Consider the following 17,091-nt stretch of genomic DNA (forward strand, 5'->3'; position numbering starts at 1 on the left):
AGTCTGGAGCAACGGAAGCTCTGATCATGAGTCAAATATAAATGCTTCCGTCATACAGTCTGGAGCAACGGAAGCTCTGATCATGAGTCAAATATAAATGCTTCCGTCGTACAGTCTGGAGCAACGGAAGCTCTGATCATGAGTCAAATATAAATGCTTCCGTCGTACAGTCTGGAGCAACGGAAGCTCTGATCATGAGTCAAATATAAATGCTTCTGTCATACAGTCTGGAGCAACGGAAGCTCTGATCATGAGTCAAATATAAATGCTTCCGTCGTACAGTCTGGAGCAACGGAAGCTCTGATCATGAGTCAAATATAAATGCTTCCGTCATACAGTCTGGAGCAACGGAAGCTCTGATCATGAGTCAAATATAAATGCTTCCGTCGTACAGTCTGGAGCAACGGAAGCTCTGATCATGAGTCAAATATAAATGCTTCCGTCGTACAGTCTGGAGCAACGGAAGCTCTGATCATGAGTCAAATATAAATGCTTCTGTCATACAGTCTGGAGCAACGGAAGCTCTGATCATGAGTCAAATATAAATGCTTCCGTCGTACAGTCTGGAGCAACGGAAGCTCTGATCACGAGTAAAATATAAATGCTTCCGTTATACAGTCTGGAGCAACGGAAGCTCTGATCATGAGTAAAATATAAATGCTTCCGTCGTACAGTCTGGACTGGAGCAACTGAAGCTCTGATCATGAGTACAATATAAATGCTTCCGTCATACAGTCTGGAGCAACAGAAGCTCTGACCATGAGTAAAATATAAATGCTTCCGTCATACAGTCTGGAGCAACAGAAGCTCTGATCATGAGTAAAATATAAATGCTTCCGTCATACAGTCTGGAGCAACAGAAGCTCTGATCATGAGTAAAATATAAATGCTTCCGTCGTACAGTCTGGAGCAACGGAAGCTCTGATCACGAGTAAAATATAAATGCTTCCGCCGTACAGTCTGGAGCAACGGAAGCTCTGATCATGAGTAAAATATAAATGCTTCCGTCGTACAGTCTGGAGCAACGGAAGCTCTGATCATGAGTACAATATAAATGCTTCCGTCATACAGTCTGGAGAAACGGAAGCTCTGATCATGACTGTAAAGACTTTGTGTGACTGTAAAGTCACACAAATGTATCCTAATATGAATAGAAATCCCCTAAGCATATATATAGCTTGTTGCTTGCATAGCAGAAAAGGACATTTTTTAAATATAATTTCGTGAATGGAAATGGCAGCTTCCCACTCGGATTAGTAGTAGTTCCAGACTCTAAATAACATTCAGACATTGTGGAATAGTTGTCTAGCATACGATACGATATGATGCGATGAGATGCGGTACGGTGCGGTGCGGTACGGTACGGTGCGGTACGGTAGAATTCCAAACTGACCTCTTTTTGAAGGGCAGGATGATGAGGTGTCTGTCCAACCCGAAGATCCCAAACGAGATGAACCCCTGGACACCACACACACACACACACACACACACACACACACACACAATGCAATGACATGCATAAGATCTGGTCGTCTCCAGCTTAGTAAGAGGTTCAAAGTAAAGTTATTTAGGACGACCGTCGAGCCGATTCTCCTCTATGGCTCCGAGACATGGACACTTTCAAAGAAACGGTTGGATGGCACTTGTCTTACACCCGCCTTGAGAGCGCAAAGTCGGAAGAGCCACCCGTCGACAAATCTAATGACTTGGCAACCCTGAATGACTTATTCCATAGTCCCACTGCCATGTCCAGGATGAGTGCTCACGGGTAGCGAGGAAGCCTGTGAGCAATGCTTTAGGCTTAGGGCATGCACGCACGCACGCACGCACGAACCCACCCACGCACGCACACACGCACACACTCACACACGCACTTACCTGTCCGTAGTTGGCCACGGCGCAGAAGAACTGCAGTTCTAGATACAGTCTGCCTGGATCTCTGTTGAGCAGCCACCAGAAACAGCTGGATATGTTCTATAGACACACAGACACCATAAACAACTGAATACAGACAGACAGACAGACCTATAGATAGATGTCTAACACCTCATCTGCACAGGCAAGGACTGAGCGTAAAAAGAACTGTCCTGATATGGAGCATCGGCCATTGCGTTGTGACGTAGCCTGAACAAATCAAATGACCAAATGAAGGTGAAACGTCGTTTCAAATAGAGGCTCTGGGAGGGAATACAGGAGGAGGGGTGGACGACGTCGCTGCACAGCACGTTGAAAACAACGTATTCTAATGAGACTTCATTTTCGTGTTTTCGTGACACCGCACGCAAATGCAGCATCACAGTGGTTTGAACTATATAGACAGCAGTGAACTACAGTCTTTTCACATTTAAAATGGCATTTATAAAAGGTAACTGAGCATAAATGCTTAGAATGCATCCCAGTGCTTCTCAATAAAGGGTCCGTGGACCTCCCGGGGGCCCTTGGGGGATTTCCAGGGGGTCCCCAGTAAACGTAGGTAATGCAGCATCACAGTGGTTTGAAGTATATAGACAGTCTTTTCACATTGAAAATGACATTTATAAAAGCTAACTGAGCATAAACACACACACACACACACACACACACACACACACACACACACACACACACACACACACACACTGACACTGACCGCCAGCAGACTGATGATGAGCAGCAGACAGAGCAGGACGTGTCTGACCGTCTGTCTGTCGTCCGTCGGGGGGTCATCGGGGGGGTGCGCCCCCCCGGGCGGGGGCAGGTTCAGAGGCTCTTCTGGGGTGGCGGAGCTCTGGGGTGGCGCCCCGCTGTGGCCTGGAGGAGAAACACACACACACACACACACACACGTCAGCAGACGGAGACGGCGCTTAAACACATGTTTATGCTGCCGGCTTTAAGCTCTTTGCTGTCGTTTTATTGTCTTGACGTTATTCAGCTTTTTGTTTGTTTTAGATGATAGTTTAAGTCTTTTCTTGTTTTTATTCTTTTTGCGCTGCATTTCTATGTCATGAAAGCTATATAAATACACTTTATTGTGTGTGTGTGTGTGTGTGTGTGTGTGTGTGTGACCTGTATTGTGTGTGTGGTTCCGTTGCGTGCTGGCGATCATGTCGGGTAAGGCCTGGAGCGGAGAGCAGCTAAGGGGGTCTGCAAAAAGACACACACACACACACACACGCACACGCACACGCACACACACACACACACACACACACACACACACACACACACACACACACAATGAAAAAACCCTAAAAATGACGAGATATCTCGTCGATGGCAGCGAATGTGTTTTATGGGTTTACCTGCGTTGTAGCCGCCGTCGTCCGTCAGTGCCGGGCTGACCAGGTACTGCTGCTGCTGGTAGTCCTCCTGGCCACCGGGGGTCCTCGGCTCGTCCGCGGTGCACAGGACGGAGGCTCTGTCCAGGGCCTCGTAGGTGCTCTGCTCCCTGCTTCCCTGGCTCAGACCCATCAGAGACACGCCGCCTAGCACCAGGCTAAAGGCTAGCACCACGGCCGTGGTTATTATCTACCATGGGGAACACACAACACGGTGTTAGCACCAGGCTAAACGCTAGCACCATTAGCATCAGGCTAAACGCTAGCACCATTAGCACCAGGCTAAACGCTAGCACCATTAGCATCAGGCTAAACGCTAGCACCATTAGCATCAGGCTAAACGCTAGCACCATTAGCATCAGGCTAAACGCTAGCACCATTAGCACCATGCTAAACGTTAGCACCATTAGCATCAGGCTAAACGCTAGCACCATTAGCATCAGGCTAAACGCTAGCACCATTAGCATCAGGCTAAACGCTAGCACCATTAGCATCAGGCTAAACGCTAGCACCATTAGCATCAGGCTAAACGCTAGCACCATTAGCATCAGGCTAAACGCTAGCACCATTAGCATCAGGCTAAACGCTAGCACCATTAGCATCAGGCTAAACGCTAGACAACAGGGGGCGCCGTTTCTAACCTGAGCTCTGCCGTAGAAGAAGGCGGAGTCGATGGTGTCAGTTCTGACGCCTGCGATCATCAGACAGCCCACCATCAGGAACGGAACTCTGTGCACGCACGCACGCACACACACACACACACACACGCACACACACGCACGCAAGTACACACACACACACACACACACACGCACGCACGCACACACACACACACACACGCAAGTACACACACACACACACACACACACACACACAGTGTCAATATTTAGATATCTATATTCATTCGGTTTAGTTTTATTTAAATTGCATATCTGTGCAGTCTGTGTCCCCTTTATGCCCATATACGGAGTTCTTTGTCAGCCATGCCCGAATATGGAGTCTATGTAAATGTTAGAACATCATTGTGGAGATATAGGGGTGATCAGGTCCAGAGCCCGGGCAGAGGACTTTGTGCTGGTTCTGGACAACCGGCTATCCGACGAACTCCACACGTGTGTGTCGAATTTGAAGTCGGTGGGGTGAACGCTTCTGGAGTCACGTGGATTACAGACGTACGTACACACACAGACAGACATGGTGCATTTATAGTTAGATTATAGAGATGAAGGGGAACTGGACAGTGTTACATTATGAAACTCTACTGTTAAGAAGGGGGTTTTCTGCCCAACAGCAAAACCATGTTACTTTATTCGGTTAAGTACGCCCAGCCCAACATGATATTACTATGTGTAGGTTACGTACCTCCAGCCATGATGTTATACTGTGTAGCTAACGTAGGTTACGTACCTCCAGCCATGATGTTATACTGTGTAGCTAACGTAGGTACGTACCCCCAGCCCAGCATGATGTTATACTGTGTAGCTAATGTAGGTTACGTAGGTTACGTACCCCCAGCCCAGCATGGTGTTATACTGTGTAGCTAACGTAGGTCACGTAGGTCACGTACCCCCAGCCCAGCACCATGAAGACCCCCGGTCTGAGCCTCAGCAGGTCATCTCTGTTGGTCAGGGCCAGACACAGAGGGATCAAACCTGTGGACACACAGAGGTCAGAGGTCAAGGCCAGTCAGTGTTATTTTGCATGGCCGTGTTGTGGAACACATACAATTTACAATGTAGGCATTTAGCAGACGCTCTTAATCCAGAGCGACTTACATTAAGCAAGAACAAAAGCATGGGAATACATCACATAAAAGCATTTATCATGAAACATGCGTAGGCTAAGAAAGTAACAGTGGAATATCTATATAATGAAACTATACATATAAACTACTATGCTATACATATGTACTATGGCTTGCTATGACTATATACAATGCAATTATAGTGCTGTCTACATAACATGCTATAAGTCTGTATCAAATGCTATCCAAGTCTACAGAAATGCTATCTAAGGGGGTGGGGTAAGTGCTATGGGCCATGATGGAGTCTGAAAAGGTGGGCTTTCAGACTACGGCGGAAGATTGGGAGTGATGCTGCAGTTCTGACTGTGATGGGAAGTGCATTCCACAGTTTTGGAGCCAGAAGGGAGAAGAGTTTGGGACGTGTAAACAGAGAGAGTTACATTTTGGTGTCAGCATCATGTTATGCTTTAGCTATTGAAAAATAGCAGATCTACAAGCTCATAGTGCGCCACCGAGTGGCGCGCTACGAGCTTGTAGGTCTGCTATTTTTGAAAAATCGAAGAGCGACTGACATTTTTAGAATCTGATCTCAGGTCAGAATGGGTTAATCAGACCAGTGTGTGTCCAGTGGAAACCTCGTATGAATCTGATCTCAGGTCAGAATGGGTTAAGAAAGAACAACATGACACAGAGACGGTGACTGCTTCATTAAGTTAAAGGGGGTGTCAGTGATTTCAGTCAAAAACCCTTAGGTTTCGTTTTTGCCTTGGGACACAAGCTTTCATCCAATCAGGATAGAGGAAAAAAAACGAAACCTAAGGTTTTTTTGACCCCCAGGGGTTAACTGGGGACAGGGAGGAACTCCTTATATGGTCAGCACACTCTATAGTAGAGAGGATTATCACAACAAAACAAAAAAATGCCGTTTGTGTACATGTTGTGTTCTATAAACGACTCTGTTGCTGTTTGTGTACATGTTGTGTTCTATAAACGACTCTGTTGCTGTTTGTGTACATGTTGTGTTCAATAAACGACTCTGTTGCTGTTTGTGTACATGTTGTGTTCAATAAACGACTCTGTTGCTGTTTGTGTACATGTTGTGTTCAATAAACGACTCTGTTGCTGTTTGTGTACATGTTGTGTTCAATAAACGACTCTGTTGCTGTTTGTGTACATGTTGTGTTCAATAAACGACTCTGTTGCTGTTTGTGTACATGTTGTGTTCAATAAACGACTCTGTTGCTGTTTGTGTACATGTTGTGTTCAATAAACGACTCTGTTGCTGTTTGTGTACATGTTGTGTTCAATAAACGACTCTGTTGCTGTTTGTGTACATGTTGTTGCGAAACGCAGTGAGCACTTACTATGAGACCTAGCAGATCATGTCTGTGTGTCTGTGTGTGCGTGCGTGTGTCCCCCCTTTGTGCCCATATATGGAGCTACGTCCAAATATGGAGTGTGTTGCATCAAAAATCACTCAGCTCCATATATGGGCACAAAGGGCACAGACACACGAACGCATGAGTCATGGTGACATGAGTGTGATGGCTGCTCCCTGTTTTCACTAATTCCACAGTACTACACAGTTCGCACTAATTTGTAATTTATTCTAATTGTTATTGCAATTTACGATCTGCGTTCGCGCGTCTTACTCGTACGAGTTCAATAAACGACTCAGTGGGAGGAGCCTAGTGTCTGTTCTTCACGACGTGCCCACAGTCGTGCTTCCCTCTGACCACGGTCAGCTTGACCCCGGGTCAATGGGAGGAGCCTAGTGTCTCTTCTTCACCACGTGCCCACAGTCGTGCTTCCCTCTGACCACGGTCAGCTTGACCCCGGGTCAATGGGAGGAGCCTAGTGTCTCTTCTTCACGACGTGCCCACAGTCGTGCTTCCCTCTGACCACGGTCAGCTTGACCCCGGGTCAATGGGAGGAGCCTAGTGTCTCTTCTTCACGACGTGCCCACAGTCGTGCTTCCCTCTGACCACGGTCAGCTTGACCCCGGGTCAATGGGAGGAGCCTAGTGTCTCTTCTTCACGACGTGCCCACAGTCGTGCTTCCCTCTGACCACGGTCAGCTTGACCCCGGGTCAATGGGAGGAGCCTAGTGTCTCTTCTTCACGACGTGCCCACAGTCGTGCTTCCCTCTGACCACGGTCAGCTTGACCCCGGGTCAATGGGAGGAGCCTAGTGTCTCTTCTTCACGACGTGCCCACAGTCGTGCTTCCCTCTGACCACGGTCAGCTTGACCCCGGGTCAATGGGAGGAGCCTAGTGTCTCTTCTTCACGACGTGCCCACAGTCGTGCTTCCCTCTGACCACGGTCAGCTTGACCCCGGGTCAATGGGAGGAGCCTAGTGTCTCTTCTTCACGACGTGCCCACAGTCGTGCTTCCCTCTGACCACGGTCAGCTTGACCCCGGGTCAATGGGAGGAGCCTAGTGTCTCTTCTTCACCACGTGCCCACAGTCGTGCTTCCCTCTGACCACGGTCAGCTTGACCCCGGGTCAATGGGAGGAGCCTAGTGTCTCTTCTTCACGACGTGCCCACAGTCGTGCTTCCCTCTGACCACGGTCAGCTTGACCCCGGGTCAATGGGAGGAGCCTAGTGTCTCTTCTTCACGACGTGCCCACAGTCGTGCTTCCCTCTGACCACGGTCAGCTTGACCCCGGGTCAATGGGAGGAGCCTAGTGTCTCTTCTTCACGACGTGCCCACAGTCGTGCTTCCCTCTGACCACGGTCAGCTTGACCCCGGGTCAATGGGAGGAGCCTAGTGTCTCTTCTTCACGACGTGCCCACAGTCGTGCTTCCCTCTGACCACGGTCAGCTTGACCCCGGGTCAATGGGAGGAGCCTAGTGTCTCTTCTTCACGACGTGCCCACAGTCGTGCTTCCCTCTGACCACGGTCAGCTTGACCCCGGGTCAATGGGAGGAGCCTAGTGTCTCTTCTTCACGACGTGCCCACAGTCGTGCTTCCCTCTGACCACGGTCAGCTTGACCCCGGGTCAATGGGAGGAGCCTAGTGTCTCTTCTTCACGACGTGCCCACAGTCGTGCTTCCCTCTGACCACGGTCAGCTTGACCCCGGGTCAATGGGAGGAGCCTAGTGTCTCTTCTTCACCACGTGCCCACAGTCGTGCTTCCCTCTGACCACGGTCAGCTTGACCCCGGGTCAATGGGAGGAGCCTAGTGTCTCTTCTTCACGACGTGCCCACAGTCGTGCTTCCCTCTGACCACGGTCAGCTTGACCCCGGGTCAATGGGAGGAGCCTAGTGTCTCTTCTTCACGACGTGCCCACAGTCGTGCTTCCCTCTGACCACGGTCAGCTTGACCCCGGGTCAATGGGAGGAGCCTAGTGTCTCTTCTTCACGACGTGCCCACAGTCGTGCTTCCCTCTGACCACGGTCAGCTTGACCCCGGGTCAATGGGAGGAGCCTAGTGTCTCTTCTTCACCACGTGCCCACAGTCGTGCTTCCCTCTGACCACGGTCAGCTTGACCCCGGGTCAATGGGAGGAGCCTAGTGTCTCTTCTTCACCACGTGCCCACAGTCGTGCTTCCCTCTGACCACGGTCAGCTTGACCCCGGGTCAATGGGAGGAGCCTAGTGTCTCTTCTTCACGACGTGCCCACAGTCGTGCTTCCCTCTGACCACGGTCAGCTTGACCCCGGGTCAATGGGAGGAGCCTAGTGTCTCTTCTTCACGACGTGCCCACAGTCGTGCTTCCCTCTGACCACGGTCAGCTTGACCCCGGGTCAATGGGAGGAGCCTAGTGTCTCTTCTTCACGACGTGCCCACAGTCGTGCTTCCCTCTGACCACGGTCAGCTTGACCCCGGGTCAATGGGAGGAGCCTAGTGTCTCTTCTTCACCACGTGCCCACAGTCGTGCTTCCCTCTGACCACGGTCAGCTTGACCCCGGGTCAATGGGAGGAGCCTAGTGTCTCTTCTTCACCACGTGCCCACAGTCGTGCTTCCCTCTGACCACGGTCAGCCTGACCCCGGGTCAATGGGAGGAGCCTAGTGTCTCTTCTTCACCACGTGCCCACAGTCGTGCTTCCCTCTGACCACGGTCAGCCTGACCCCGGGCAGGTCCCGCGTGCGGCCGCCCTCCACCAGCACCACGTTGTGCTCCTGGAGGTTGTGGCCCTCCCCGGGGACGAAGACCAGCGCCTCCGTCCCGTTGGACAGGCGGACTCGGGCGCACTTACGGTTGGCCGAGTTGGGCTTCTTGGGCTTCCGGATCACGGTCCTCAGAACGACCGCCTTCAGCTGAGGACGACCCAACGTGGCGCTGGCGGCTTTGGGTTTGGGCGGCGGCGCTTTGGGCTTCCCCTGGCGGTGCATCTGGTTCAGGGTGGCCATTGTTCTGATGCTAATGAGGCCCGGTCCCGTCCGTGTGGAGGAGGAGGAGGAGGACTGGGACACTCGTAGAAGAGATGTGAACATCGGTCTAAGACTCCACAGCGACGACATCGCCGCTGCTTGTATGGTCCTCGACCTACGGTAGGTAGGTAGGTATGATCCTCCACCTACGGTAGGTAGGTAGGTATGATCCTCCACCTACGGTAGGTAGGTAGGTATGATCCTCCACCTACGGTAGGTAGGTAGGTATGATCCTCCACCTACGGTAGGTAGGTAGGTATGATCCTCCACCTACGGTAGGTAGGTAGGTAGGTATGATCCTCGACCTACGGTAGGTAGGTAGGTAGGTATGATCCTCCACCTACGGTAGGTAGGTAGGTATGATCCTCCACCTACGGTAGGTAGGTAGGTATGATCCTCCACCTACGGTAGGTAGGTAGGTAGGTATGATCCTCGACCTACGGTAGGTAGGTAGGTAGGTATGATCCTCCACCTACGGTAGGTAGGTAGGTATGATCCTCCACCTACGGTAGGTAGGTAGGTATGATCCTCCACCTACGGTAGGTAGGTAGGTAGGTATGATCCTCGACCTACGGTAGGTAGGTAGGTATGATCCTCGACCTACGGTAGGTAGGTAGGTAGGTATGATCCTCGACCTACGGTAGGTAGGTAGGTATGATCCTCGACCTACGGTAGGTAGGTAGGTAGGTAGGTATGATCCTCCACCTACGGTAGGTAGGTAGGTATGATCCTCCACCTACGGTAGGTATGATCCTCCACCTACGGTAGGTAGGTAGGTAGGTATTGCCGCGCCTGGTTCTACAGTCAACACATCAGCTCGACCTCGATGGATAGAAGCTCTGGGCCTTTCTGTGTTATCCTCTCCACAGCAATGTGTGACCTAATGTTTGTGTTCTCTGCTAAATGCAGCCTAGTGTATATTGTAGTATCACCTGCCCATATATACAGTAGAGACCGCTGTACAACCATATCAGGATGTCACCTCTCCATATATGGTGTCACCTGTCCATATATGGCGTTACCTGTCCGTTTATAGGTGCTGTACAACCATAGGGTGTCACTGTCCATTTATAGGTACAACCAGAGCCATATAATAGAAGAGTTACGACATTGAGGGGGCAGAAACCGAGCGCTCGAGCGCTGTTCATGCAGACCTGAACTGAGACAAGCTGGAGTTGGAGATACATTGTTTTCAACGAGGGGCGGCGCAAATAAGAGCAATTTTAAGCATGTGTGCAACATGACAACTGTTTTAAAGTATTCTACAGTAACAACAAAAAGTCTCTGTAATGTTTATGTTGTACGATTGGTACAAAACAATCTCAAATAAAGGGATTTAAGATCATTAAAGCTGGGCTGTTGTCGCCTGGGTCCAATGCATTTCTGCCTACTTCCGGTCCAGGACCCAGTTGGTTGTCCCCATTCTCAACAGAAGTCTATGTAGGAGACATTGGACTGAAACCCCATGAAGTGAACAAAGTTCCCGTAACTCTGTCTTACTCTATAGCTCTGGGTACAACCATAGGGTGTTACCTGTCCCATACATAGGTACTGTACAACAACAGGGTTTTACTGTAGGTGCTGTACAACAATAGGGTGTTACCTGTCCCATATATAGGTACAACAATAGGGTGTTACCTGGCCATATATAGGTACAACAACAGGGTTTTACCTGTCCATATACAGGTGCTGTACAACTATATGGTTTTACCTGTCCATATATATATATATATATATGGGTACAACTATATGGTGTTACCTGTCCATATGTAGGTTCTGTACAACTATAGGGTGTTACCTGTCCATATGTAGGTTCTGTACAACTATATGGTGTTACCTGTCCATATGCAGGTTCTGTACAACTATAGGGTGTTACCTGTCCATATGTAGGTGCTGTACAACTATATGGTGTTACCTGTCCGTATGCAGGTTCTGTACAACTATAGGGTGTTACCTGTCCATATGCAGGTGCTGTACAACTATAGGGTGTTACCTGTCCATATGTAGGTTCTGTACAACTATAGGGTGTTACCTGTCCATATATAGGTTCTGTACAACTATAGGGTGTTACCTGTCCATATACAGGTTCTGTACAACTATAGGGTGTTACCTGTCCATATGCAGGTTCTGTACAACTATAGGGTGTTACCTGTCCATATGCAGGTTCTGTACAACTATAGGGTGTTACCTGTCCATATATAGGTTCTGTACAACTATAGGGTGTTACCTGTCCATATGTAGGTGCTGTACAACTATAGGGTGTTACCTGTCCATATGTAGGTGCTGTACAACTATAGGGTGTTACCTGTCCATATGTAGGTGCTGTACAGGGACCCATAGAGCAGGATGAAGGTCAGGGTTTGGCCCAGATGTCCGTCTTCCTGTTTCACCACAAAGTTCCACAGGACCATACACACGCACACCAGGAACTGCAGACAGGAAGAGGAAATCGCCATTAGTTCCACAGGACCGCATGCAAAGCTGTCCATAGGAGGAAAAAAGATCACATTGTGTTCATGTGTTTTTCTTCCAACACACTGACCTGTGCCAGGAAGAGATTCAAGGCGAACAGATGAGGGAGTCTGTTGAACTTCTTACTGAGCAGCATAACAGCTATGGTCCACACCTAGAACGAATGCACGCACACACACACACACAATGTGGTCAAATGTAAAGATTCCTGTTCTAATGGAGAAAGGATCTGAAAAGGTTCTGGAAGCCGGTTCCATGATGTCACTACGATGACGTCACTCATCATCTCTATATTTGAACAACAACAGCTCTGCACTAGACAAAGCAGAGCAATCCATCCCTACCGATGTCATTCCATTACAGTCCGTTCCATTACAGCCATTTCCATTACAGTCCGTTCCATTACAGCCATTCCATCACAGCCAGGTGATGACATAGCAGCAGCAGTGTGTCAGTCAGTCAAACAGAAGGCGGTCTCTCCTCGTCAACAGGAAACAGAAGGCGGTCTCTCCTCGTCAACAGGAAGCAGCAGCAGTGTGTCAGTGAGTCAAACAGGAAGCGGTCTCTCCTCGTCAACAGGAAACAAACCAACCGGCCCGGTCGTCGTCGTCATGGAAGAAGCCCCGCCCCCTCCACCGTCATCCCGCCGTCTGGGAAAACGCCGCCGCGCCGTAGAGGAGCGTCTGGACGACGACGGCGTGGCCACGCCCACGTCGGCGGAGCAGCGGCGGGCGGAGGAGCTCGTCCTCGCCGCCTACCGCCGGCACGGCGCTCTGGGCGCGCCGCGGCCGGCGCTGCTGAGGGAGCGCCACGCCGCCTACCTGACGCGGGGCCTGACGCGGGGCCTGGGGGCGGGGCACAGCGGGCTGGACGCCAGCCGGCCCTGGCTCTGCTACTGGATCCTCCACGGCCTGGAGCTGCTGGGCCGGCCGCTGGTCGACAGCGGCGTGGCCTCGGACGTGTGCCGCTTCCTGGCGCGCTGCCAGAGCCCCCGGGGGGGCTTCGGCGGCGGGCCGGGCCAGCTGGCCCACCTGGCGCCCACCTACGCGGCCGTGGCGGCGCTCTGCACGCTGGGCACGGCCGAGGCGTACGGCGTGGTGGACCGGCCCGCGCTGCTCCGCTTCCTGCGGTCGATGCGGCGGCCCGAGGAGCAGGAGGACGCCGGCGCGTTCTCCATGCACGCGGGCGGCGAGGCGGACGTGCGCGGGGTGTACTGCGCCGCGGCCGTGGCCTCGCTGGTGTTCCCGTCGGCGTTCCCGTTCTCCGACGACGGGCTGTTCGAGGGAACGGCGGCGTGGCTCCGCCGCTGTCAGAGCTGGGAGGGCGGGCTGGGCGGCGCGCCGGGCCTGGAGGCCCACGGAGGGTACTCCTACTGCGGCGCCGCCGCCGCCACGCTCCTCCTGGGCGGCCAGGCGGGGGCGCTGCCCTCGCTGCCGGGCCTGGACCTCCTGGACCTGGACCTGGGGGCCCTGCTGCGCTGGGCCGCGGGCCGGCAGACGCGCTGCGAGGGGGGATTCCAGGGCCGCTGCAACAAGCTGGTGGACGGCTGTTACTCCTTCTGGCAGGGGGCGCTGCTGGCCATGATTCATGACGCGCTGGGGGGAGGAGGAGGAGGAGGAGGAGAGGGAGGAGGAGGAGGAGGAGAAGGAGAGGGAGGAGAAGGAGAGGGAGGAGGAGGAGGAGAGGGAGGAGGAGGAGGAGGAGACGGAGGAGAGGGAGGAGGAGACGGAAGAGGAGGAGGAGGGGGAGGAGAGGGAGGAGGAGGAGGAGGAAGAGGGGGAGGAGGAGGAGGAGGAGGAGGGGGAGGAGGAGACGGAAGAGGAGGAGGAGGAGGAGACGGAGGAGAGGGAGGAGGAGGTGGTTTTGGAGAGGAGTCCGACCCCAGCCGTGACGAAACCGTCTTGGTGGAAGAGGAGTCTACTTTGAGTCGTGACAAACCCGTTGTCAGAGACGAGTGTAATTTGAGCACCGACAAAACCGTGTTCCTACACGACGAGTCCAAGTCGAGCCGCCACGAAGCCGTTTCGGGAGGCGAAACGTCTAATCCAAGCCGCCATTCGAGGTGTCTGTTTGACCAGCGGGCGTTGCAGGAGTACATCCTCCTGTGCTGCCAGGACCCGGCCGGAGGCCTGCTGGACAAGCCCGGCAAGGAGCCGGACTTCTACCACACGTGCTACTGCCTGAGCGGCCTCTCCGTGGCCCAGACGGAGACGGTGGTGGGCGGGGAGGAGAACCGGCTGGCCCGGACCCATCCCGTCTACAACATCAGCCCAGAGAAGGTGGCCCGGGCCCGGCAGCACTTCCAGCGGTTGCCGGCCGTGGTACCGGCGGCGAGCGACCCGAGACAAGCACCCGAAAGCACTCCGACAGCAGCAGACGGTGAAGATCCTTTTGGCTTTGCGGGACAGTCCTAGGGAACTTAGACGCTTTGGTGCTTTACTACGGACTATATTTATTATTGCTAGCGATTATTCTATTATTTTGGATCATAATCGGATAATGGCGATAGCAGTTGTTTAGAAGTACTTTTAACGAATGTAGAGTGGCAGCCTAGTCTATGGACTTTAAATGTTTGTTTAGAGCAGTTAAACAAACATTGACGTCATGTGGCAGCATGGTTTTGTTCATACATGTCAGGATGAAGTAGCAGACGCAGTGACAGGCGGCCTTTCTCTGTGGAGTTGCATGTTCTCCCCATGTCCCCTAAGGTAGGTACCCTCACATGTTCTCCCCGTGTCCCCTAGGGTAGGTACCCTCACATGTTCTCCCTGTGTCCCCTAAGGTAAGTACCCTCACATGTTCTCCCTGTGTCCCCTAAGGTAGGTACCCTCACATGTTCTCCCCTTGTCCCCTAAGGTAGGTACCCTCACATGTTCTCCCCGTGTCCCCTAAGGTAGGTACCCTCACATGTTCTCCCCGTGTACCCTAAGGTAGGTACCCTCACATGTTCTCCCCGTATCTCCTAAGGTAGGTACCCTCACATGTTCTCCCCGTGTCCCCTAAGGTAAGTACCCTCACATGTTCTCCCTGTGTCCCCTAAGGTAGGTACCCTCACATGTTCTCCCCTTGTCCCCTAAGGTAGGTACCCTCACATGTTCTCCCCGTGTCCCCTAAGGTAGGTACCCTCACATGTTCTCCCCGTGTCTCCTAAGGTAGGTACCCTCACATGTTCTCCCCGTGTCCCCTAAGGTAGGTACCCTCACATGTTCTCCCCGTGTCCCCTAAGGTAGGTACCCTCACATGTTCTCCCCGTGTCCCCTAAGGTAGGTACCCTCACATGTTCTCCCCGTGTCCCCTAAGGTAGGTACCCTCACATGTTCTCCCCGTGTCCCCTAAGGTAGGTACCCTCACATGTTCTCCCCGTGTCTCCTAAGGTAGGTACCCTCACATGTTCTCCCCGTGTCCCCTAAGGTAGGTACCCTCACATGTTCTCCCCGTGTCCCCTAAGGTAGGTACCCTCACATGTTCTCCCCGTGTCCCCTAAGGTAGGTACCCTCACATGTTCTCCCCGTGTCCCCTAAGGTAGGTACCCTCACATGTTCTCCCCGTGTCCCCTAAGGTAGGTACCCTCACATGTTCTCCCCGTGTCTCCTAAGGTAGGTACCCTCACATGTTCTCCCCGTGTCTCCTAAGGTAGGTACCCTCACATGTTCTCCCCGTGTCCCCTAAGGTAGGTACCCTCACAAAAACATGCAGTAACCCTGTCTATACGGGTGCAGGCTTTAGTTCCGACATACTATTGATCCGAAACCTCAATCCTAACCTAACCCTAACCGCAAGCACGGGAGCAGCGCATGTCGGACCATCGCTTTTTCGCATCACATCGCATGTCCCCCCGCTTCGGATCTTCGGTGTGTCGGAAAAGCGTGCGCACCCCCTATACTGCCTCCCCCTGGCCAGCCGGGGCGCCTGATGGAGGGGAAAGGAACTGGTTGGACGTGCCACGTCCACCCGGGAAATCCCCCCGTCCCCGTCCCCGTCAGGTGAAAAGAAGCAGCTTGGACTCCTCATGCATAGAAGGAAGCATGAGGTCAGTCCGTTGCCCCCCCAGGTTGGCAGAGGCAGTGTATATAGCGCCCAGGATTACATTAGATAATTGACCCTGAAAACTGTGTGATACAAAATTGTGTCATAGAAATTATGAAAGCGGCACGCACGCACACACACACGCACACACATGCACACGCACGCACACGCACACGCACGCACACGCACACGCACACGCACACACACACACACACGCACCAGTGCTATGATGCAGACGATGCTGATGTTGAAGCTGACGTTCTGCAGCTCGGCCATGAGGGGGGCGGGGTCCATCAGGGGGATGGTCAGTAACCACGCAGACACGTACATGATTGGTGCAGACAGGAAGGTGCTGATGACCATGCCTGATGTCACCTGGGAGAGGGAGAGAGAGAGAGAGAGAGAGAGAGAGAGTTGTTACTTTACAAATTGCAATACTACAATGTGGAGAAAAAAATGTCCTGTATTCAATCAACATTTTATTTAAAAAAAACTATTAACGGTTCTACTGCGAAACACGCGTGCAGTATTTAAATTAATTAATTAATTACATATTATGTATTATTACATAATATGTAATATATAATATATTACATAATAATATTACATATTATTAATTAATTAACACGCGGCATTAATTAATTAAATTGTACACGCAATTTAACCCATTCTGAACGGGAACCCATTTTGGTGTTAGCATCATGTTATGCTTTAGCTATTGAAAAATAGCAGATCTACAAGCTCATAGCGCGCCACCGAGTGGCGCGCTATGAGCTTGTAGGTCTGCTATTTTTGAAAAATCGAAGAACGACTGGCATTTTTTAGAATCTGATCTCAGGTCAGAATGGGTTAATCAGACCTAGTGTGTGTCCAGTGGAAACATCGTATGAATCTGATCTCAGGTCAGAATGGGTTAATCAGACCTAGTGTGTGTCCAGTGGAAACCTCGTATGAATCTGATCTCAGGTCAGAATGGGTTAATCAGACCCAGTGTGTGTCCCAGTGGAAACCTCGTATGAATCTGATCTCAGGTCAGAATGGGATAATCAAATATTCTACGCTGCCGACATTGTTTTATTACCTTTAGAGCATATACGCTGAAGTATTTGCAGCTTTCAACGACAGAGATCTGGCGAAAAATAGTCCTATCC

The 17,091-nt window shown here is 51.7% G+C and overlaps 3 protein-coding genes across 7 annotated transcripts in view; 1 reads left to right on the plus strand and 2 right to left on the minus strand.

The window, feature by feature from the left end:
* The window catches only part of LOC308328702 (lysosomal cholesterol signaling protein-like), a 125,291-nt gene that overhangs the window by 92,909 nt on the left and 15,291 nt on the right, over positions 1-17,091 (minus strand). For all 5 annotated transcript variants that reach the window (XR_013965327.1, XM_080782769.1, XM_080782771.1 and 2 more), the window contains 10 exons: positions 16,160-16,315; positions 11,985-12,068; positions 11,748-11,871; positions 4,888-4,972; positions 3,962-4,049; positions 3,285-3,510; positions 3,049-3,126; positions 2,630-2,790; positions 1,879-1,974; positions 1,394-1,458 (listed from right to left, as the gene is read on the minus strand). Coding sequence is in view for 4 of the 5 variants with exons in the window: in XM_080782769.1 (XP_080638895.1) it covers positions 1,394-1,458; positions 1,879-1,974; positions 2,630-2,790; positions 3,049-3,126; positions 3,285-3,510; positions 3,962-4,049; positions 4,888-4,972; positions 11,748-11,871; positions 11,985-12,068; positions 16,160-16,315 (1,163 nt within the window). In the remaining variant the exon portion in view is untranslated. The remainder of the gene's footprint in view (positions 1-1,393; positions 1,459-1,878; positions 1,975-2,629; positions 2,791-3,048; positions 3,127-3,284; positions 3,511-3,961; positions 4,050-4,887; positions 4,973-11,747; positions 11,872-11,984; positions 12,069-16,159; positions 16,316-17,091) is intronic.
* Positions 9,077-9,532, minus strand: LOC308328707 (small ribosomal subunit protein uS12m-like; the record flags this gene model as incomplete). The annotated part of the gene is made up of 1 exon (XM_080782778.1): positions 9,077-9,532. The coding sequence occupies one exon, from the start codon at positions 9,530-9,532 to the stop codon at positions 9,077-9,079; it is 456 nt and encodes a 151-aa protein (XP_080638904.1).
* LOC308328251 (protein farnesyltransferase subunit beta-like) lies at positions 12,526-14,328 on the plus strand (the record flags this gene model as incomplete). Its single annotated transcript, XM_080782020.1, has 2 exons — positions 12,526-13,535; positions 13,965-14,328. 2 exons carry the CDS (start codon positions 12,526-12,528, stop codon positions 14,326-14,328), a joined length of 1,374 nt encoding a protein of 457 aa, XP_080638146.1.

This window comes from Protomyctophum bolini (genome assembly GCF_963924005.1).
Source record: "Protomyctophum bolini genome assembly, chromosome: 14".
Lineage (NCBI taxonomy): Eukaryota > Metazoa > Chordata > Actinopteri > Myctophiformes > Myctophidae > Protomyctophum > Protomyctophum bolini.